We start from the raw sequence: 20,550 nt of genomic DNA on the forward strand, positions 1-20,550 counted from the left end.
AACTCTGAACATGTTAACAAATAGAAAAAAACTGAAGGGCTTCTCTGTATATAGCTAAAATATTAGCAAGCATTTCTCTTAATTACTTTTTAGAATATACCACAATAAAATGAGGTGAATAGTTCAATATAATTTTCTAAAATGATTACTTAGACTCTAAAATAGAAAATAGTGTAAAATAAAAAGTCCTCAATTTACAAAAAGTTCTCATTTCTAGAAGTTCATTTACAAGTCATTTATTTTGAGCACATGGTGTATTTCTTGGGGTGGGAGGTAGGGGTGGGGATATACATAATGGTTGCTTTTTAGGTTAGCTTTCAAAAAATGTTGTTTAACAATTAACACAATTAAAATATTTCTCATAAGATGATTTAAATGCAATATTTTTAAACTAGGTTCTTGCACAAAGAAAATACAGCAATATGAGAAAGCATGACATTTTAAATATTTTTAGAACACTGTACACTGAGAAAATAGTTTTAGTGTTATCATCAAGAACATGGAGTCTAAAGGACAGCTTTCATATCCATTGGTTTGTCAGGTCAGCTACCCTAAGCAAGTTATTCAATGTCTCTGTATTTCATTTTCCTCATCCATGAAATAGAAATAAAAATAAGACACTCCTTAGTTTTGCTGAAAAGACTTCATGCCTTACAATTAAGTTCAAGGCACTTAAAATAGTTCCTTGTTCACAGGAGGCCCAAAACAGTGTTATAATGATATCATTCTGCACACTAGTGTTTAGTAAAATTCAGGAATTAATCAAATATAGATGCTGCAAGAGTGCAAAATATGGTAAAAGCTAACATTTTATCTTTCAAGCCAACTCTGTAAGGTCTTCACTGAAAATGATGTGCAAGTGAAAATATATGCATTCGCCACTCTATTACTTAGTAATTTTGGACAGTTGTGAAACTTTGCAATATAAAGTGTAAAAAAAAAATTAAAGCATTCAAATTTTAGAAGTATAAATTTTTTTCCAAAGAAAGTAGACTGTTAAATATACAATAAAACTACTTCACCATCCTTTCAGGGTCAAAATTGTACTTCTGATTATGTATTAGAATTTGTTGCAGCCTAGGGACGCCTGGGTGGCTCAGTTGATTAAGCGGCTGCCTTCGGCTCAGGTCATGATCCCAGCATCCTGGGATCGAGTCCCACATCGGGCCCCTTGCTCGGCAGGGAGCCTGCTTCGCCCTCTGCCTCTGCCTGCCACTCTGTCTGCCTGTGCTCTCTCTCTCTCTCTCTCTCTCTAATAAATAAAATCTTTAAAAAATAAAACATAAAAAATTTAAAAAGAAGAAGAAGAATTTGTTGCAACCTAAATATATCTGAGCTTTAAGAATGTAAAGAAGCAATAAATAAATAAAAACAAAAAATGCAAAGAAGCTTCTGCAACATTATCATACCCAAAGGCAAGGTGAAAAACAGTGAGGTAAGTCTTTTCTAGACACTCCAGGGTGCCTGGGTGGCTCAGTCAGTTAAGGGGCTGCCTTAGTTAGGCTCAGGTCCTGATCCAAGTCAAGCCCCACATCGGGCTCCTTGCTCAGCAGGGAGTCTGCTTCTCCCTCTGCCTGCTGCTCCCCCTGCTGTGTTTGTTCACTCTCTCTCTGTGTGTCAAATAAATAAATTAAAATCTTAAAAAAAAAAAAAAAACCCTCTACAGACTAACATGAAAATTAGTCTTTTAATATTAAAAAAAAAACTTTCCATTTTCTGTTTAAAAAAAATTGAAGAGAAAGATTGCTAAGATTAGATTTCCTTTTTTAAAAGATTTTACCCACTAAAAATGTGTTCATTCTTCAAATTAAAATGGAGACAGGAGGAGAGATCGGGACAGTTTCTGACACCATCAATATTTGATGTTAGCTGAAATAGTGACAAACGCAAGGCTACCGCGCTGAGAGAAATACAAGGGCTGACAGAGTCCCTCGTTTGTTTCCTCCAATCTCTCTTTAGGGAAGAGAGGAGCATTAACTTTTCATGACTCCCTGCTCTCTTTTACAAAGCCAGATGGTGGCGCTGTGGTACCATTTGTCGAGATTTTAGCTTCAATTCCCTGGGCTTCTCTAAGCAATAGCATTTTGTGAGGAGTCAAGCCCTCCTTTGGAAAAAAAAATTAAACGTGCTTTATTCTTCTTTTTAGTGGTAAGTGAGCCCACCATTTAAGTCCTTATGGTTATTTTAATGTTTACTTTCTTTACAAAGATGTATCTAAAACCTATAAGTATAGGTAACTTACACTTTCTAAAAGATTGAAAGGTTGTGGCATTTCATGTTATTGTTTTTTTCTTAGCCCATGGAAATAAAAATAACAAATGATTTTATTTTGTCCACATTGTTTTCAAATATCCTTAATTTATATATAAAGTCCTATGACACTTCCTAACCCCGACCCACTACCCAGATCTTCAGAAAAAAAAAAAAAAAATTTTTTTTTTTTAAAGACTTTTCTCAGCGAAAGTAAGCTCAGGGTTTGGTTTGGTTTGGTTTGGTTTGGTTTTTAAGATTTCATTTATTTTATTTCAGAGAGAAAGAGCACAAGCAGGGGGAGTGGTAGAGGGAGAGGGAGAAGCAGACTCCCCACTGAGCAGGGACCCCCCCAACACAGCTCCATCCCAAGACCCTATGATCATGACCTGAGCCTAAGACAGACACTTAACTGACTGAACCACGAAGGTGTCCCAAAAGTAAATTCAGTTTTAATCCCAGTCCTCTCTCAATTCTCTCAATAATTGGTGAAAATGCTTGTTTCTCTTGAAAATGATATTATAAGCTTTATCTGGTGATGCCTCTAATTATCTTGACCCTCTCTTCCTCTGTGGATCTCATTAAATCACCTTTTTGTAAGTCTGGGTTTTATCTGATTTATACCGCAAAGATAAAAATTGAAAACCGAGTTGGTTGATGCAAAATTATGAATTGGGTCATTTTCCTCCCCATCCACATTGCTATCAGTATTCTTCCCCTTTTACCTTTGGCCCAACCTGAACAAAAATCACTTTGGGAAATCCGACCATACTTCCTTCTACCCCACTTTGAATTCCAAATAAAGTGAATGTGCAAACAACACAGAAAGCAACGCAACTATCAGAATATATCCAAGTAGACATATCGCAGGTGAGAAATAAAGCCCGAGAAGAAAGATCAGGAAAGGGCAACTTTGAAAGTCTGTATCCCAAGGGCTCTTGTGACCAAGGTGCAGTGTCAACGTCACTGCACTATCTTGCTGAATGAATGGGGGTGGAGAGAAGGATTCGTGGTAGGCACCGTGCCCCAGCTGGAGGGACACCTGTTCCTCTGCCCGATGCTACAGCTACTGCTCCAGGCAGGTCCCTGAAGCATGGAACTTCAGATTTCAAGGATTTTCCCACCTCTCCTAGATAATTTGGGAAGCAGGATCCAACCATGCGATGTAGCTGCAGCCCTCTGTAATTACTTTTTCAATGGAAACTATGTTCTTTTCCAAACAAACCCCTAGGTTGATGTCCAATATGCCAAACAGATTAAAGCAGTATTTTAAACACATATTTACTCTACATTTAAAATTTAAAATTTATGAAATTTACTTACTGAATAGTAAAAAAAAAAAAAAAGAAGAAGAAGAAAATGGGCGGCCGTTCTAGACCAAAGACTGAGATTCTGCTTACTTTGGTCTTTGAATGGGCCCACATGCGAAATTACTATAGAATGGATCTGTACCATAGAATTTGAGGGAAGCCATTCCTAACCTGCTTTGATGATGGCTTATTTCCCTATGAGACAGAAAAGATTACACTGGAAATAATTGGATTCTAACAATGAAGATAAAGACATTGATCTATATAACATGCTTTAAAAGCCCTGTCCTGGAGGGGCGCCTGGGTGGCTCAGTGGATTAAAGCCTCTGCCTTCGGCTCAGGTCATGATCCCAGGGTCCTGGGATCGAGCCCCGCATCGGGCTCTCTGCTCCGCGGGGAGCCTGCTTCCTCCTCTCTCTCTCTGCATGCCTCTCTGCCTACTTGTGATCTCTCTCTGTCAAATAAATAAATAAAATCTTTAAAAAGAAAAAAAAAAAAAAAGCCCTGTCCTGAAACAATGCCCTGACTCACCACTCCCAGCCTCAGTCCCATTTCATTAGGCAACTTCCAATTCTTCGGATGTGTGGAGTTGGTTTCCAACTTGGTTCTGTGGGAATTCCACCCATCGTTGATGGCTGTCTATAATTTAATATGCCTTTCTCCCCCTCTATTTCAATAGTCCTTGTAATATTGAGAGGTACTTAAAACCAAAGAGTTTAAGAAAACATCTTCCTGGATTCCACAATGCCGCTTAGTCCTTTTGTGCACAAGACGTCTATATTGAGTAGAATTTTCTGATGAATGATGAGGTGAGGCTGAGTCTCAAGCTTCGAAAGCTCTTCAGATGGAGGAAAAAGGCAAGGAAATGAGAGGGGCACCCTGTCTCCTCAGCGCGCCTCCCTCAGCCAGTTTTCGCATCTTGGCTCTCTCCTCTAGAGCTTTTAAAATCAAAAGGGGAAAATGAGGTGGCAAGAGGGATAATGTCGAGAATCCTGCCTGTTGTCAGGGACCAGTTGTGGGTTATCAATCTAACCGAAAGTGGAATTCTCTTTGAAAGATAAAGGCTTTCTTCATTTCCCCATCTATAGCCATTATGTACGTATGTACGCATACATATGATTCACCTGATTGCAGACTTTCTTCCTAGAGACTGAATAACTTGATAGAATGCAATTTGTTTCCATCATAAATGCTTCTCCAAACTATAAAATCAAACCCCTAAGCGAAATTCTATCAGGGTGTCTCTACTTCGGAGCATAAATGATAGGTTCCTTTTTAGATGGCGGTGATAGGTCTGTGGAGTTTTATTTCCAGGGAGACAGGGCAGGATTTGCTGCTATGCAGACTGAATAATGTTGGAAGCCAACATCATGTCACATTTTGTGTGCACTTTCCAAAGATTAATCCAAGCGTTACAAATGGGACACAGACTGCCATTGTCCCAGGGACACTTTAATAACCCATACCTACAATATTCAACCTGTTGTTTGCATAGGGACAACTTTGGGACACAAAAACCCACCAGAACGACTTGGGGAAAGGAGCCACGGAGAGGCAGAGACCCAGGCGCCACGGCACCTCCACATTTCATCCCTCATGGCAAATGAGTCTGTTTGGAGTTTATTTATGCTTGGGGATGGGGGTCGTGCGGCTGGCTTTCTTCAAAGCACCTCAGTGAGCGTGTCTTAGATCTGCTGCACTCTAACTTGGTTTCTCCCTCGCCTGCACTTTCAAGCAGGCTTTGCCAACTCGCAGATAATTCTTGTTTTGTTTTGCATAATGCCGCTCAAATTAAGTAACATGGCCACATGCCCTCAGGATTTAAATCGTGCCTGGCCAGCTTCTTTTCTTTTTTGCCCCATCCCCCTCCTTTCCTCATGATTCTTGGCATCTGTTGTTCCACTAGGATATTCTTCTCGAATGGAAGACTCAGTAGAGAAAGAGGAGAAGAACTCATAATTGTCACATTCCCCAGTTCGCCCGTCACCTTTGAGCACGCCTCTACGGCTCTTGATTATTATTACTTTCTTATTTACTGTAGAAAGCAAATACTAATGGCCTATGAGATCAGAACGGATAACCATGTTTCATTTTAAGTTGAAAATATCAGTAACGTTTTTCATGTAAGATATTTGTAGCATCGAGATAGAAACATGTAAGAAAAGAATAAACAGAATCACAAATAATTGATTTATTTAATCCTAGTTGTTTTGAACAGTCTCCTAAAAATGACCTTTTTCTTTTCATAAAACACTATTACCTTATGGTAGTACTACATATCAGTCTGAAGCCATTTACTTAATTTCCACTTTGATAACAGGTTTTAATGATGTGGAAAATAGCAAAAGACAGGAGAAAATAACACTAAAAGCTGCTAGCATCCATTTTGCTAAAGGACTTGTTCCTACAATTTAAACTTAAACTTGTTACTTATTCAAGTAAGTATCAACAAATCCATAATAATGTAACATTTCAAATTTACTTTTAGTGCTCGATGTCATTTTTTTTAAAGATTTTATTTATTTATTTGACAGACAGAGATCACAAGTAGGCAGAGAGACAGGCAGAGAGAGAGGAAGGGAAGCGGCTCCCTGCTGAGCAGAAAGCCTGATGCAGGGCTCAATCCCAGGGTGCTGGGATCATGACCTGAGCCGAAGGCAGAAGCTTTAACCCACTGAGCCACCCAGGCACCCCTTGATGTCATTTTTTAATCAAAATTATTGTATATCTCTAACATCCTATTTTTGTTTTTATTACCATTCTTATAACCAGGTGGGTAAGGACAAGCTGCTCTTTGATTTCTATAAATATTATTAACCTTGAGATCTAAAAATAATACGACTGCATGGGAATATGTGTATGACACAGTCAGTTGTGTCTTAAAAGCGAATATTAATAGCAAGTAGTTCATGTGGAAACTGCGTAGATTGTTTTGACTTTAGGAGCATACTTTGAGGTAACAGTGTGGCCCAGCAGGCGGGGGAAAGAGTTGAGGGAGCACACGGAGGGACCCAAGTTTGTTCTCTGCCCGGGGGGTCCCACAAGGCTGGAATAAAGCTATTGGCTGACTTGCATCCATTCCCGGAGCCAGGGAGTCTCTTCTGAGTTCACCGGGTGTAGTCATAGGTTCTGCATCCCCTCTCCTCTTCCGCTGATATTTGGTCGGCCAGGGGCCCCTCACAGATCCTCTCCATTTGGCCATTTTCATAAGCCCTCTAGTGCTTCAAATCTCTCTGACTTCGGGAAGGGCCCCGTCTCTTTTAGGGGCTTGCCTGATGAGGTCAGGCTCAACCAGCTCCTCTGACTTGTGATTAACTCAAAGTTAACTGATTAGTAACCTAATCACAGGAGTGATATTCCATCATACTCACAGGTCCTGCCTACACTCGAGGGGAGAGGATTATACAGAACTCATCTAGCAGCATGTGGGAACTTTGAGGGCCATCTTAGAATTCTGCTTTGCACAAAAGCTAATTACAGATAGTGAAACGGTTGTGAAGGAAATAAAGTAGGAGATAGATAGAGTGGGCAGAAAAGGCCTCCCTGGGGCAGTAATATTTGATCTGAGACTTGCAGGGTAAAGAATGGGCCTTTGTGGGAATGCAGTTCCAAAAGAGTATTGTGTCACTATTCAAATTTCAAATTCAAAGTTTTATTATAATATTGTTATAAGTCCACTGATATGTCAAAGTACCTGCTTTTTGAGATTTTGACAACAAAGCAATTCCTACTTCTAATGCATGTTTAAAAATAAATTTTTTTTTTCTAGATGCTCTTACTCAGTTCCTCCAAGACAGAGTTTGTGGTGTGTTTGAGCTGTGAGCTGCCTTTCCTAGAGACCCCGCAGAGAAATGTCTCAATAGCAATTGGTGGGGAGATGCCAAGGCAGTTTGCTCTTGGAAAGACAAAAAGAAAATCCCCTACAAACTAACAATTATAATTTCATCATGGTGAGTGTGTCAAAACCACTCATGCATTAATTCAAAAAACATCTGTGGTAGGATATTTTTGAAACACGGATCTATGTTCTGTTTTCTACAGTTTTCCCTCCTTCCTACTCCAAAAACCTTTGTGGTTTTTGCCTGGGGGATTTTACAAAGTGGAAAGCAGAGCCGGCAGATGCTTTTCCTGCCTGTATCACAAACTTAAAGTGACCAGAGATGATATTAGAAGATCTGGAGATGCAGAAATGCCGGAGAGCTACTCTGGAAGCATCAAGTTAAGAGGGGCAAACATGTCCCCCAGAATTTAAAAAAAAAAAAAAGGAAAGGGGGATGGATGGTTTGGGGAAGAAGTAGCTGTCAGTGACGCATTAAAGCCTTTGGACTTGAAAGAGACTCTCCCCTCAGCCTGGGACATGAGCATCTCGTAGAAAACCAATGTGAACCCATGACTAGAGAAACCTCTAGAAACAGTGCTTGGTGTTTGAACACCCGGGACATTGGGCCAAACCCAATTTGAGGGCACGCATGTGTGGGGGAGGGGAAGGAGCACCTCACTAACGACAGTGAGTCGAGTTTAAATCACAGGTGAGTTTACAGACTGTGCCTCGTGCACCTCACATCAAGGACTTAGGTATCAGGTGCGTTAGGGAACTGAATTCTGTCCTCAGGTGGCAGAATTGATCTTACATATGTTATTGACAACACAGAGTAAGTTTTGCTTTGAAGCATTTCTGTACCTGTGACATTACAGCCTTCCTTCACCTTCTCAAATGCCTCCCCCCGCCCTCTGAATGGAGGGGTGGTGTAGAAGATACAGAGCTGAACCAGTCAGCCAGAGCCCTGGGTTTATTTGTTTTCAGTCTTTTATTGAATGCTCCTCATTATCCAAGTGTTCTGGGCTTACAAAGGTGAATAACAACAGTTCCTGCTTTTTGTCTAAGAATGGAGAAAGGCAAGAGAGAGAAAAGCAGTTACATGCAGTACGCACAGTGGTTACTCACCAAGGCTCAGGAATCAGAAAACAGGAGTTCTAACCTAAGCTCAGATGTTTTAGCTGTCTGATCTTGGGAAAACCATGGAATGATCCTGAACTTGTTATCTCACCCGTTAAATGATTTCTACCATTAATGATTCTCACCTCGTGGCGCTGTTGTGGTTATGAGATAGTGTTTATGGAAGTTTATTATTGTAAATGAGTCACAGTGCGGCAATGTCTTCAGTCCTGTGGTGCTGTATTTCTGTAACTCCATGTGGATTTTTCCAGTCAAACCATCTCTACTGAGGAATTACTAGAATGCTAGATCTGAGGGAAAAAAGTCATGTCATCTCTCCAAGTCTTCCTCCTGTGTGGATGAGAAATTTGGAATAGATGATCCTTAAAGTCCCTCAGAATGGGTAGTGAGCTCGAGGGGAAACTGTACAAAATACCACCCCATTGTTCTTTAGAAAAATATTTAGGTCATATCCACGCAGAAATAGAAGGGAGAGGGTAAGAATTAGAAACAAAAGGACAAACAATATTAAATTAAGCCAAGCAACTACCTATTTTGAAAATAAATAAAATTTTTGGAAGTCAGCTAATAACTAAAATTCTGAAAAATTGAATCATTTCACAATTACAGTAGTGAAATAGAGAATATGTAACTAAGCTGGGAAATTTAATCAATAAAAGTAAATGAGTGGGATCATTTGGGTAGATGTGGTATTTTGGGTAGATATGGTATTTCAAGTATATACCCTTTTACTCTTTATGTAATAAAAAGTTTACTTGAAACTGAATTCAGTCAACTATTTTCTAACCCAATTGTTACATTTTGCTTTTGTTTAAAAAGAAAAATACTTGCGGGGCACCTGGGTGGCTCAGTGGGTTAAGCCTCTGTCTTCGGCTCAGGTCACGATCTCGAGGTCCTGGGATCGAGCCGCATCGGGCTCTCTGCTCAGCGGGGAGCCTGCTTCCCCCTCTCTCCTTGTCTGCCTCTCTGCCTACTTGTGATCTCTGTCTGTCAAATAAATAAACAAAATGTTTTAAAAAAAAAAAGAAAAAGAAAAATACTTGAAAAAATCCATAGGTATCTGTTTTCCCAAGACGTTTCTCTACATGGCTGTTATACTTTCAGAGAGACACCAAATCTTATTTTAGTGATTACTCAAATAAATGGAAGCATTGCTAGGTCTAGAACTCTGCACTCTACTTTAAAAGGCTTAATTTCTCTTAACTTTTGCATAGTTTAAAAAATAAAAGCTCTTGTATTTCCAGGGTTCAGATTAATATGAAGAGAATGTGTTCGTCTGACAGTTGGCACGCCAAATTTTGATGTCATTTTGTGGGTTAAAGATAACAGCTCTGCAGAAAAGAAGGAAAAGGTAGAAAATCCCTGTAAGCATAGCAAGACGAGATTTCTAGCACCGCGAAAATATATGACATGACAATTGGCGTGGGACAGCGTGACACCCAGCAGTGATCCTGTGCAAACCGGGAGGCCCAGTGCTCATCGCTCCTTCAGAACTGAGGCTTTCACTGACATTTATAAACAGGATGAGAACATTACATGACCCTTTGCACACAGCCACTGCCTAACGCGGAAAAGCATTGCAAAGTCCGATAGGCACCTGCATATCTTATCCAATTTACGATCAAATGATTTGGAAGCACTCAGTATCTAGAAACACTATGTAACATGAACGACGGAAATAGGATCAGTTTACATGGCATCAGAAAGATAAACATATTTCTTTCTTACTCTTCTCTGCGTACTTGTATGAGGGATATTTTTTTGTGTAAGTAAAATAGACCCATTAAATTTTCTAGATAACATTTTTTTTTAAGATTTTATGTATTTATTTGACCGAAAGAGATCACAAGTAGGCAGAGAGGCAGGCAGGGCGGGGAGGGGGGGGGTGTGAAGCAGGCTCCCCATTGAGCAGAGAACCTGATGGGGGACTTGATCCCAGGACCCTGAGATCATGACCCAACCCAAAGTCAGAGGCATAACCCACTGAGCCACCCAGGCGCCCCTCTAGGTAACATTTAAATGAGTATGGTGAATCCCCAGCCTTTTCTCATATCAGAGAAATTTTTCTTATGTTACATATAGATATTTGCACAAAGTTTCATTAATTAGTAACTCAGATACATATGGAAGAAACTTAAGAGACACTATATTTATAAAAGTTTTCCTTTCTTTTTCTTTTAAGGATTATAAAAGTTTTCTTATGGTTATTCCCAATTTGTCGAAATAATCCTCTCGTGTTATTGCTAAAAACATGTATTTGACCAATATTTGCATAACTGGGTTATATCAGAAATCATTTTCTGTCTTTCTTTTAAGCTGCAGACATAGAAGCCAAAGTTAAAAAGAATTGGGGCAATTAGCTGGTTGACTTGTTATCTGAGCATAAAAAATGTTGGAAAATGCTGAATGGATTCAATGATACCACTGCTTATTTTCCTATGAGTTAATACGTAATGTTATTTGCACAAACATAAATAGTGCTCAATACATTTACTAAACTGAATTTAATTTAATCAAAAATAATCAAGCATTTGCCTATCAAATTTCCTTTTTTTCCCTAGATTATTCAGCAGCTAGCATATTATTTTTCAGGAGGCCTAGCAACACAAGAGTGAACTCATTTATGCAAAAGTAAACTATACACCTAATGAATATAAACTGGTTCTCTAAACCAATTGAACAAACCAGATAATTACTAAATTTGTAGCCACTGTGCTTTCTCACTTGTTTGGTTTTAAAAATAAAATGTTTCTTTTAGAAACTTGGGTAAAAAATTGAATTTAACTATTATCTGGACACCTTCAAGTGGTAAGTTTGTGTATGTGTAAACTGAAACTGGACCGTTTTTCCTTATTTTCTGTTTTGTTTTGTTTTTATTTTCAGTTCCAAGTTCTAATTCAGTGACATAGTCCTGAAAGATTTGCCACATAAGGTATAATATGTGAGTAAACAGAGATATTTTAAATAAGACATAACACCATCTTATTAAATATTTTTTTAATTTATGAAAATAGAAATACTGATATGGGATATAAAACAATTAACTCCTCCTCCTATCTAGACTTTGTAGTAATAATATAGATCGTGCCTTCTAACACTAGTTTGACAATACTTACAGCAGCGTTTCTTTCAACTTCATGCATAAGTAAATAGAAAGTTAAAGCACTGCACATTCTCACCTCATTTTTCAACGGACAGGACCACATGTCATTGAAAATCTCAGCTATGTTGATGCCCTAACAGCAGTGAGATGGAAACAAACTAATTTATCAATTACAGGGGAATGTGGCTGAACTAACAAACAGACAAATGCATCTAAACATATCTCAGGTTCAAAGTCTCACCACAAGCTCCCTCCAGGTTACAAATCTCCCCAAAGGGCCTCCCTCACTATTAAATTTTATATCGTACATCTCTAGTAAAGAGTATCTGTGGAATATATTGCAAGTCTGCCCCTGTTCTGTTCAGATGCTGTTTCGGAGACAGAAAATCCAGCTCCTGGGCCTGAGTGTGGCACAGTAGCTGCCTCAGCCCTGTGGGCTTATGTTTCCGATTCCTGGGAAGTTCTCTTTGCCACAGGGCGTGCCCTGAAACACATCAAAAGAACCAAGTTCTACAAAAGAAAAAAGAAACTCAAGTAGGCTTGAACATACAAAGAGAGGGAGAAAGAGATGAGAAAGGGGCCAGGCAGAGTGTTGAATACAAAATGAGTTCAACCAACCCCAGGAGCTCTTCGTCACTTACATTTATCTTGTTCTGGGAGAGGGGCGTCAAAACTGCCCTGACACAAACCACCCACTGCCATTGACTTTGACTCTATGTGTGAATGAGTGAGTGTGTGTGTGTGTCTTGTACATAAAAAGGAACAGATTTCATGAGGTATCACTGTTACCCCACAGGAACTGAAAAGACAACGTTTAAAAACACAGATCATCAAAGTCCTAAGGAAATAACGTTTCGCATGGTTTTGCATTTAATGAATGCATAGTGTTAATATCAAAATTCCCTAATTGTGCATTGCTTTAACATCTTTCACTGCAGTATTAATATTGTACTTTCTGTGCTTGGTATCATAAACCATGTGAGATTTTCCATTTCTACTTGCAGTGTTTTTTACATGTTTAGTTTTCAGGGTCAGAGCTCATGGTCAAAATCTCTGCAACCAGATACATTCCATATGATAAATAAAAAACGTAATTAAAATATAAATGGTCAGAAAAACTGAAAAATAAGCAAATCTTTTCTGAGTCAATGCTAATTTCATCTTTAAAATTAATGCCCCCAAATTCTGACTCTCTGTGTTATTTAAAAGTATATGCCAGTTGATAAAACCCTTCAGACAAATTTTACTATCCCAGTGGGATCACATGCTCGAATGTCTGCACAAATTTTCTGGAGCTAGAAAGTGTAACATCAGGTTTGCTTACACTATAGTTATGTAATGGAAAATGGCCTTTAAATTTTGGTGTCTTGACAGTAAGTAAATTATCCGTGAATGGGAAGAGATGAACTTGCAAAAAAAGAGAGGGGGGGGAGAGAGAGAAAGTACTATCAAAAAGACTTTTCTTACTAGAAAGATTTAAAAACATTACATAAGAGGCACATTTAAAACTTCAGCACAAGTTTTTGTTATCAAGAATGACCATTATAAATAGTAGATTCAAGATTGTTTCTAATGCATAGGAAGCTATAATCCAATGTGCTGGTATTGATTTCCTAACACAGATCAACTGAATTGTAGTGTGGATCTACCAATATTATCATACGTATTTTAATTTGTTGCTTACCTGAGGCTTCCTAATTTCTACTTTACTGTGTCTGCATTATTTTTATGTCTCTAGACGACAGATTAATCATCATTGTAATTCTCACATGTTGCTTTGGTATTCAATACAAAAACTAAAAATATTTTTAAAGGATTTTTGCAAAAGGACATAACTGCATTTAGGTGAGTGTGTCAGGTTTGCTTAGCGAACTGTGCCAAGCACTGCTCCGCTGGCCTTGTTGGAACAAAGGGTTTCAGTCACCCGGCAGTCTGGAAGGAAAAGGTAAAATCCTGTGCCCAAAAATCCCTGTTTATACACAGCAGAATTATATATGTCCTTAACTAAGGTGATCTTACAAACGCATTTACAGACTCTTTCTCAATTTCAGCTTTCTTTCATTTTCTTAAGCAAATAAAATGCTTTACATTTTTAAACATGAAGAGTCGAAGCAATCATGTTCAACTCTAATACATCAGTAATAACAAAATAAAATTACGGGATCTCAGTCTTAATTCTACAGTGAATTATCCAGAAGGTCTATTCGGAGAGAGAACAAGAGAGAGAAATGGAAGTAATAAAAATAAATAAATTAATTAAAAAAACATAAGTTATAATTCTGAATGTTTTAGTTCTGGTCCCAGTTTTTTTCAGCCTTCAAAACCAGCCCCCTTTTAAATGTATCACCCAAATTCACCATATGGTTTTATGTGGTTACACTTTTTTTTGCATACTTTGAGACTGGCATGTAAACCACCACAAAGTGTAAATGCAACAATGGACAAAGCAGACAGAAGACTTGCCTAAAGCTTAAAAACAAAAACAACATAAAACACAACAACCACCACATCACAGCCAAAGCCCAGGGGTCGTGTGTGATGTTTCCAGGCTGAACAACCCCTAGAGCCTCAGTGAGTTGGTCAAAGATAAAAAGAAGAAAAGCAGATCACAGCTTTTACGTGGCCCTCTGAATTCTGTGGGTCAGATAATTCACTCTAACTGCAGGCTTTACAAGGCTGAAGGTCAGTCAGTCTTGACCCCCAGGTCATGGTGTTCTTAGCAGGCAGCAACTTGCCTTGGGTAACAGCTCCCCGGCACTGTCTTGGCCGCGCCCTCAGAGGGCATTGACTGGCTTCCTACGGCATCCTGTCCTCTCAGGGGGAAAGCCTCTTCTACCTCACTGATGGGACTGCATTTTAAGTGGTACATTAACAGACCATTTAAAGGACTGGTCATTTATTAAAGCAATCTCCAAGCTCTTCGAGATACGATGTTAGTCTTTCCAGTGATATATAAAATTCAGATACCCAAAAGCAGTCTCTTGTCTTCTTCTGATGTTTCTGACTGTCTAAAGAACATTTGTCCCGACTCCAGAGGTGGCAAGGACTAGGAGCACAGGCTCTGAGGTAGGGCTGCTACTTGCTAGCAGTGTGACTTTGGACAAATTTCTAAACTTCTCTAAACTATTTCCCTATCAGTACAACAGAGATGATAATAGTCCTTATCTGATACAATTGTTGTGGAGAATTAATGAGATCGAATTAGAAATTAAACCAAGGTGACTGATGCAACCTATAACTGTGATTCAATAAACTTTAATTGTTATTACACTTACAAAATAATTGCGGATTCATGCTTCTTGATTCTTCACATCAGCCAACTCCAGAGACTCCTTCACTCGGCATTTGTGCCTTTTCCCTGTACATTCTTAGTGCTTGGTTCTAGACCCTTATCTCCTCATAACTACTGCTTTAATAATAATTTCAGTGGATCCCTTAGTCCATTTTTAATTCATTCCAACATATATGTCACTGCCAGTTTGAGTTTTTTTTTTTTTTTTTAAGATTTTATTTATTTATTTGACAGACAGAGATCACAAGTAGGCAGAGAGGCAGGCAGAGAGGGAGAGAGGAGGAAGCAGGCTCCCCACCAAGCAGGGAGCCCGATGCGGGGCTCAATCCCAGGACCCTGAGATCATGACCTGAGCCGAAGGCAGAGGCTTTAACCCACTGAGCCACACAGGTGCCCCTCAACAAATATTTCTTGAGAGCCTACCTTGGACCAGATGCTAGGGATGCAAATGTAAGTTTCCAAGGATACAAAAATAAATATAATTTTCTCCCTGCCATCAATGAGACTATCACAGACACTAGACAATTAAACAACTCATTGTAACACACCAGTAAAGAAGTATAGGACAAAGAAAAGAAAACTACACTGTAAGGTTTTGTCTTTAGGTGGGAAAGTCTCAAGATGTCTTAGAATGAAATGACTACAAAATAACAAAGTATTATTTGATACACTATTTCTTGCTTCTAGGAATCATAGGGCCCTGAAAGTTTGTGTTCTTTTGCCCTTAATTAAAAATGCTCTCAACCTATTTATCAGAATTCAAGCCATCCCCACAAAACCAGTCCTACCTCCTCATCTTTCTTTCTTCATTATTCCAGTACTTGATCTTTTCTCTGGAGCAACTCTAAGTCTGTATTATTTAACTTAGTGGTTGATTATATGGAATATTCAGGTGTTGGATACTGTTTTGTATATGACATTTCCCTGAGATACCAGCTATTAAGGGCAGAATTCATGTCATACACAAGTGCATTTCTTGTTTCCCAAAGAATCTAACTTAATCCTAAGACAACTGTAGTAATAAAGTAATAAGGCAACTATAGTAATAAATAACTAATAATTGGTTAATATATTTATTTTTCATGGGAAAAATGTGTATTTTTTATTTTTTTAAAGATTTTTATTTATTTGTTTGACAGGCAGAGATCACAAGTAGTCAGAGAGGCAGGCAGAGAGAGAGAGGAGGAAGCAGGCCTCCCCACAGAGCAGAGAGCCCGATGTGGGGCTCGATCCCAGGACCCAGGGATCATGACCTGAGCCGAAGGCAGAGGCTTTAACCCACTGAGCCACCCAGGCGCCCCAAGAACAGTAAATATTAAGCAGTGTTTCCCAAATCCACTAACAAAACCCACTTCTTGGAATCAGTGTTCACAGGGTTCACTTTGAGGAATTTTGATGTTGTGTAAACTCTATGGAGCTGATTTCTATTTTTAGCCCAGTCAAACCATTTGTATAACTGAAATAATTGGTTATTTAATTTAATTAACCAGTAAGTGTTAGTATTCACTAATACTATTAAAAATTCTTAGGTTTCTTTAAGTTTGATAATGTTAAGTGAAGATTTTGATAAACATAAAACTTTGAAACTATGTCTTCCTAACAAAGACATAGAGGCAAGAATTACACTAATACCTTCAGAAAGCTGGCCCAAGGCAAAATCATGATTTGTGCCTACATTCAAGGCTCCTGTTATCAATCTAAATTTTTATGATTCCTTATTTAATGGCTGAATTATGAGATCTACACCTTAGGTTTCAAAGTTCCTTATCTAAGAGCACATATTTAGTCACTGATAGATGAATGGATATAGAAGATGTAACATAAATATATAGATATACATACAATGGACTATTAGCCATAGGAAAAAGTATATTGTCATTTGCAACAACAGATGGACCTGGAGGATATTATACTAAGTGAAATAAGTCAGATAGAGAAAGACAAATACTATATGATTTTGTTCATATGTGGAGTCTAAAAAACAAAACAAATGAACAAACAAATAAACAAAAAATGGGATGAGACCTATAAAGACAGAGAAGAAACTGATGGTTGCCAGAGGGAAGGGAGCATGGAGGGATGGGCAAAGTGGGTGAAAGGGAGTGGGAGGTAGAGGCCTCCCATCAGAGAATGAATAAGTCAGGAAAATGGAAAGTACAACATGGGGAATGTAGTCAATGGTATTGTGAGTGTTGTATGGTGACAGATGGCAGCTACACTTGCGAGCGTCACAGGATATATAAGCTTGTTGAATCACCATGTTGTACGCTTATACTAATGTAACATTGTGTGTTAACTATACTTCAACTTTTTAAAAGAAAGAATGCATATTTAAATAGGTAGGTTCAGGGGCGCCTGGGTGGCTCAGTGGGTTAAAGCCTCTGCCTTCGGCTCAGGCCATGATCCCAGGGTCCTGGGATCCAGCCCCGCATCCGGCTCTCTGCTCAGCAGGGAGCCTTCTTCCCCCTCTCTGTCTGCCTGCCTTTCTGCCTACTTGTGATCTCTGTCTGTCAAATAAATAAATAAAATCTTTAATAAATAAATAAATAAATAAATAGGTAGGTTCAAATGTACTTAACAATATTGATCCCAATTAGTGATTCTGACTTTAGTAGGACTTATAGAATGATCATTATTCATTGTAACAGCTTCTGTGTGGTCTGAACTAATAACTAAAAGTCCAGATCTAAGGAAACAGGTTGCAGGATATTCCTTGTAATTGTATGTCCGCACCAACTTGGGCTCAGTGTGAAGGTGATACTGACGTTGTCCTCAGGTGAAGCTATCCAAGGCCTCATCCAGTGTAACCCACCATTGTCCTAATCCAGACCTGGTTGAATCCCAAGGCCCTCCTTTAAACAGGTTCTAGTGAACCAGCAGTCAGTAGTCCCTGCTTTCTGATGGCTGCCTGGAGTCCAGAAAACCCACAAAGCCCAACATGGGAGGTTTGCAATGGCTGTAATCATGCTCCCCTTTGTTTACAATGGACTTTTAAAGTGGAGCCAATGCCATGTAAGTAGTGGTAGAATCATGGAAAGCCGAGTCTTGTCTGAAATCAGCCTTGATGTGACCTTATGCTTTATTTTCCCACAGGCTCCGTCCCTGCAGAATGAAACTACAACTTCTGAAAGAAGGAATCCTTGGCCATTAAGGCCGTGTTTGAAACTTGGCTCCAATACCTGGAGAAGCCAAGCATCCACTCATGGCCTGCACCAATCATCACAACTGGGAGGTCCTCTGGATGATCCGTAACTTCAGCCAGCACCACAGCTACTGATCTCTTTCCCACCTACTGACTTCAGGACCCAGTAGTTCCTGAACACCCAAAACTGGTGAGCTGATGTACTATATTCTGTGTTAAAAATTCTTATTCAGTTCAAGGAAGTCAAAACTCACCAGATCGTGACACCCAAAAATCTTTGTTGTAATCCACTTAGAGAAGAGCAACAACAGACTGTCATTTTCAACCAAAGGTGATGGGTCTCACCCAAGCCAGCCCATTAGCCTTGGAGGGGTGCTTCTATGCAGTGGACTTCTTGCCTATGTGTCCTGGCCAGGAGCACTCACACTGAGGTCCAAGTCTGTACCATAGCAGCTTTGTCCTCCAGCTTCTGCCTATGTCAGACACACTCCAGTCTCAGCTGTGGGTCTTGGGACTTCTGATGGCCAAGTGTTCAGGAAGACATGGAGGACTAAGGAGGATGTGCCTTGGCAGAATTGAAGCAGAAAAAGACACAGGCCTCTTCCAACCCTACTGAAAAACTGGTGATTGGGATGAATCATCTTTGGGGAATTTTATCACAGAGCTCTCTCCATAGTACTAAAACATTATCTTCACATTTGCCCAAATGATCTACTTTTCTCTATGCGAGAGACATTGCCTTCACCCCCAGTGGCCATCAGATATCTGCATTCTGCATGGATCCCCGGCTATTGTAGAGCCACCCATTTGAATCCACATCTAGTAGATTTGTCATTGTAGATAAAGACCTCAGATCATGAGATTACACTCTGGAACAGCAGTGCCTGTGTACACTCTCCATCACCAAAATAACTGAGTATTCCCTATACCCAGTTCCATATTCATCTATAATACCTCTTCTGTGCAAATCACTCTCTTACAAGTAAAACATGGAAGCACCCCATAGAATATCCCAATCCCTCTTGAATTTGACCAGTTTTTATTGAGGACCTATCATGTGCCCAGCACTGTATTAAATTCTGAGACTATGACAATGGGTGAGTCATAGTGCTTGCCCCGAAGAAGTGTACATTCCAGTGAGGATGTCAGACAATTAAACAGCACGGTGAGTGCTAGAGCATTGTAATGATGGCCATGAGAATTCCCTCATCTCTGTTTTTTGACCACCCAAGGAGCTCCTAGTTGACCAGGCTGACTCACAGATGATCTTCTAATATGCCAAAGCAACCCACAAGATTCAAGCCAACAAACGGTGTCCCTAAGGGACCCCCTGCAAGTGGTGATCCTATGGATTCTGGTTACTAATGTATTATTTCTAAACCACCTGACTTTTAAACAAGGTAGATGCCCACTTACTAAGCGCCTTCCCATTATGTCATCAAAGTGCTACCCATCAGATTGTAGCTGCTCATAGGTGGAATCAGTCTGTAAAGTTGGAAAATGTGGCTTCAAGTTTGGGTCCTGGCACTTATTATGACTGCAGGCAAATCACATAAACTCTTTGGTCTTTGGTGTCTTTGCAAAATGAGAATAAAAACATTATATACTAGACCTACCTCACAGGGTTGTTGTGAGAATCAAGTGAAAATGTATATGAAAGCACTTTGTAAACTTTGTTATTTTTGATCACCCCATTTCTCATGGGTTCTTCCTTCTCCCTACCAAATGCGATACTATAACTTACCAGAAGGATGTACTATGACACCAGCCCCCCAGGCAAGTGAGTGACACAAAGAAGATGACGTACAGGCCCTCCTGGATATCTGGTTTCAGTATGAGAATTCTGATACCTCACAAGATGACAAGTAGAGAAGCCACAGGACCAAAGCCAAGGCCCTATTGCCATATAGACATTCCACTATTACCACTTCACTGGACGCAGACACCAGTCAGCCCTCTTCATGGAAGGCTTTCCCCAGAACCTATTGTAGAGAACCTACTCTTGGCCCTAACGAACTAACCAGACAACAATAATTCAGGGAATCACGTGGGCTCTAGCTGCCAAAGGAATCACCAGCCACTCCAGTGGGGAACATACCTCCCAAGATAGAGCAAGAAGACTTGGTGAAAGGAGACACTGACTCAATTAAACAAAATACAAGCCATCCTTACTACCTGACCTACTCTAGTTGGGCTGGCAAGAGAAAGTCCTAGACATTCATTTAAAGCAAAGATTTGGTGACATATTTCTTCTCTAAGCACAGTTTTTCCCTCAAGCCAACCTGGCTCTTGGCTTTCTGATTTTGACTTGTCTGTTCCCCATCTAACAGACATGTGCTGAGGGGTACTCAGGGGCTTGCAAGTCTTATATGTTCCTCACACACACACACACACACACACACACACATCCTAGTGAGGAATCCCACACAGTTTCCTATGCGAACCCCATAGCCAAGCCCTAACCTGACCTCCTATTTCTGGTAAGTCAAAATGGAT

At 39.6% G+C, this 20,550-nt stretch overlaps 1 protein-coding gene across 1 annotated transcript in view; it reads left to right on the top strand.

Moving 5' to 3' along the window:
• GRID2 (glutamate ionotropic receptor delta type subunit 2) overlaps window positions 1–18,164 on the top strand; it is a gene marked incomplete at both ends in the record, with an annotated part of 1,466,807 nt that extends 1,448,643 nt beyond the window's left edge. Inside the window, one exon of the mRNA XM_080796960.1 lies at window positions 18,006–18,164. Within this exon, the coding sequence (XP_080653086.1) occupies window positions 18,006–18,164 (159 nt within the window). The remainder of the gene's footprint in view (window positions 1–18,005) is intronic.
• Window positions 18,165–20,550: the final 2,386 nt, after the last annotated feature.

This window comes from Martes martes (assembly GCF_963455335.1).
Source record: "Martes martes genome assembly, chromosome: 2".
Lineage (NCBI taxonomy): Eukaryota > Metazoa > Chordata > Mammalia > Carnivora > Mustelidae > Martes > Martes martes.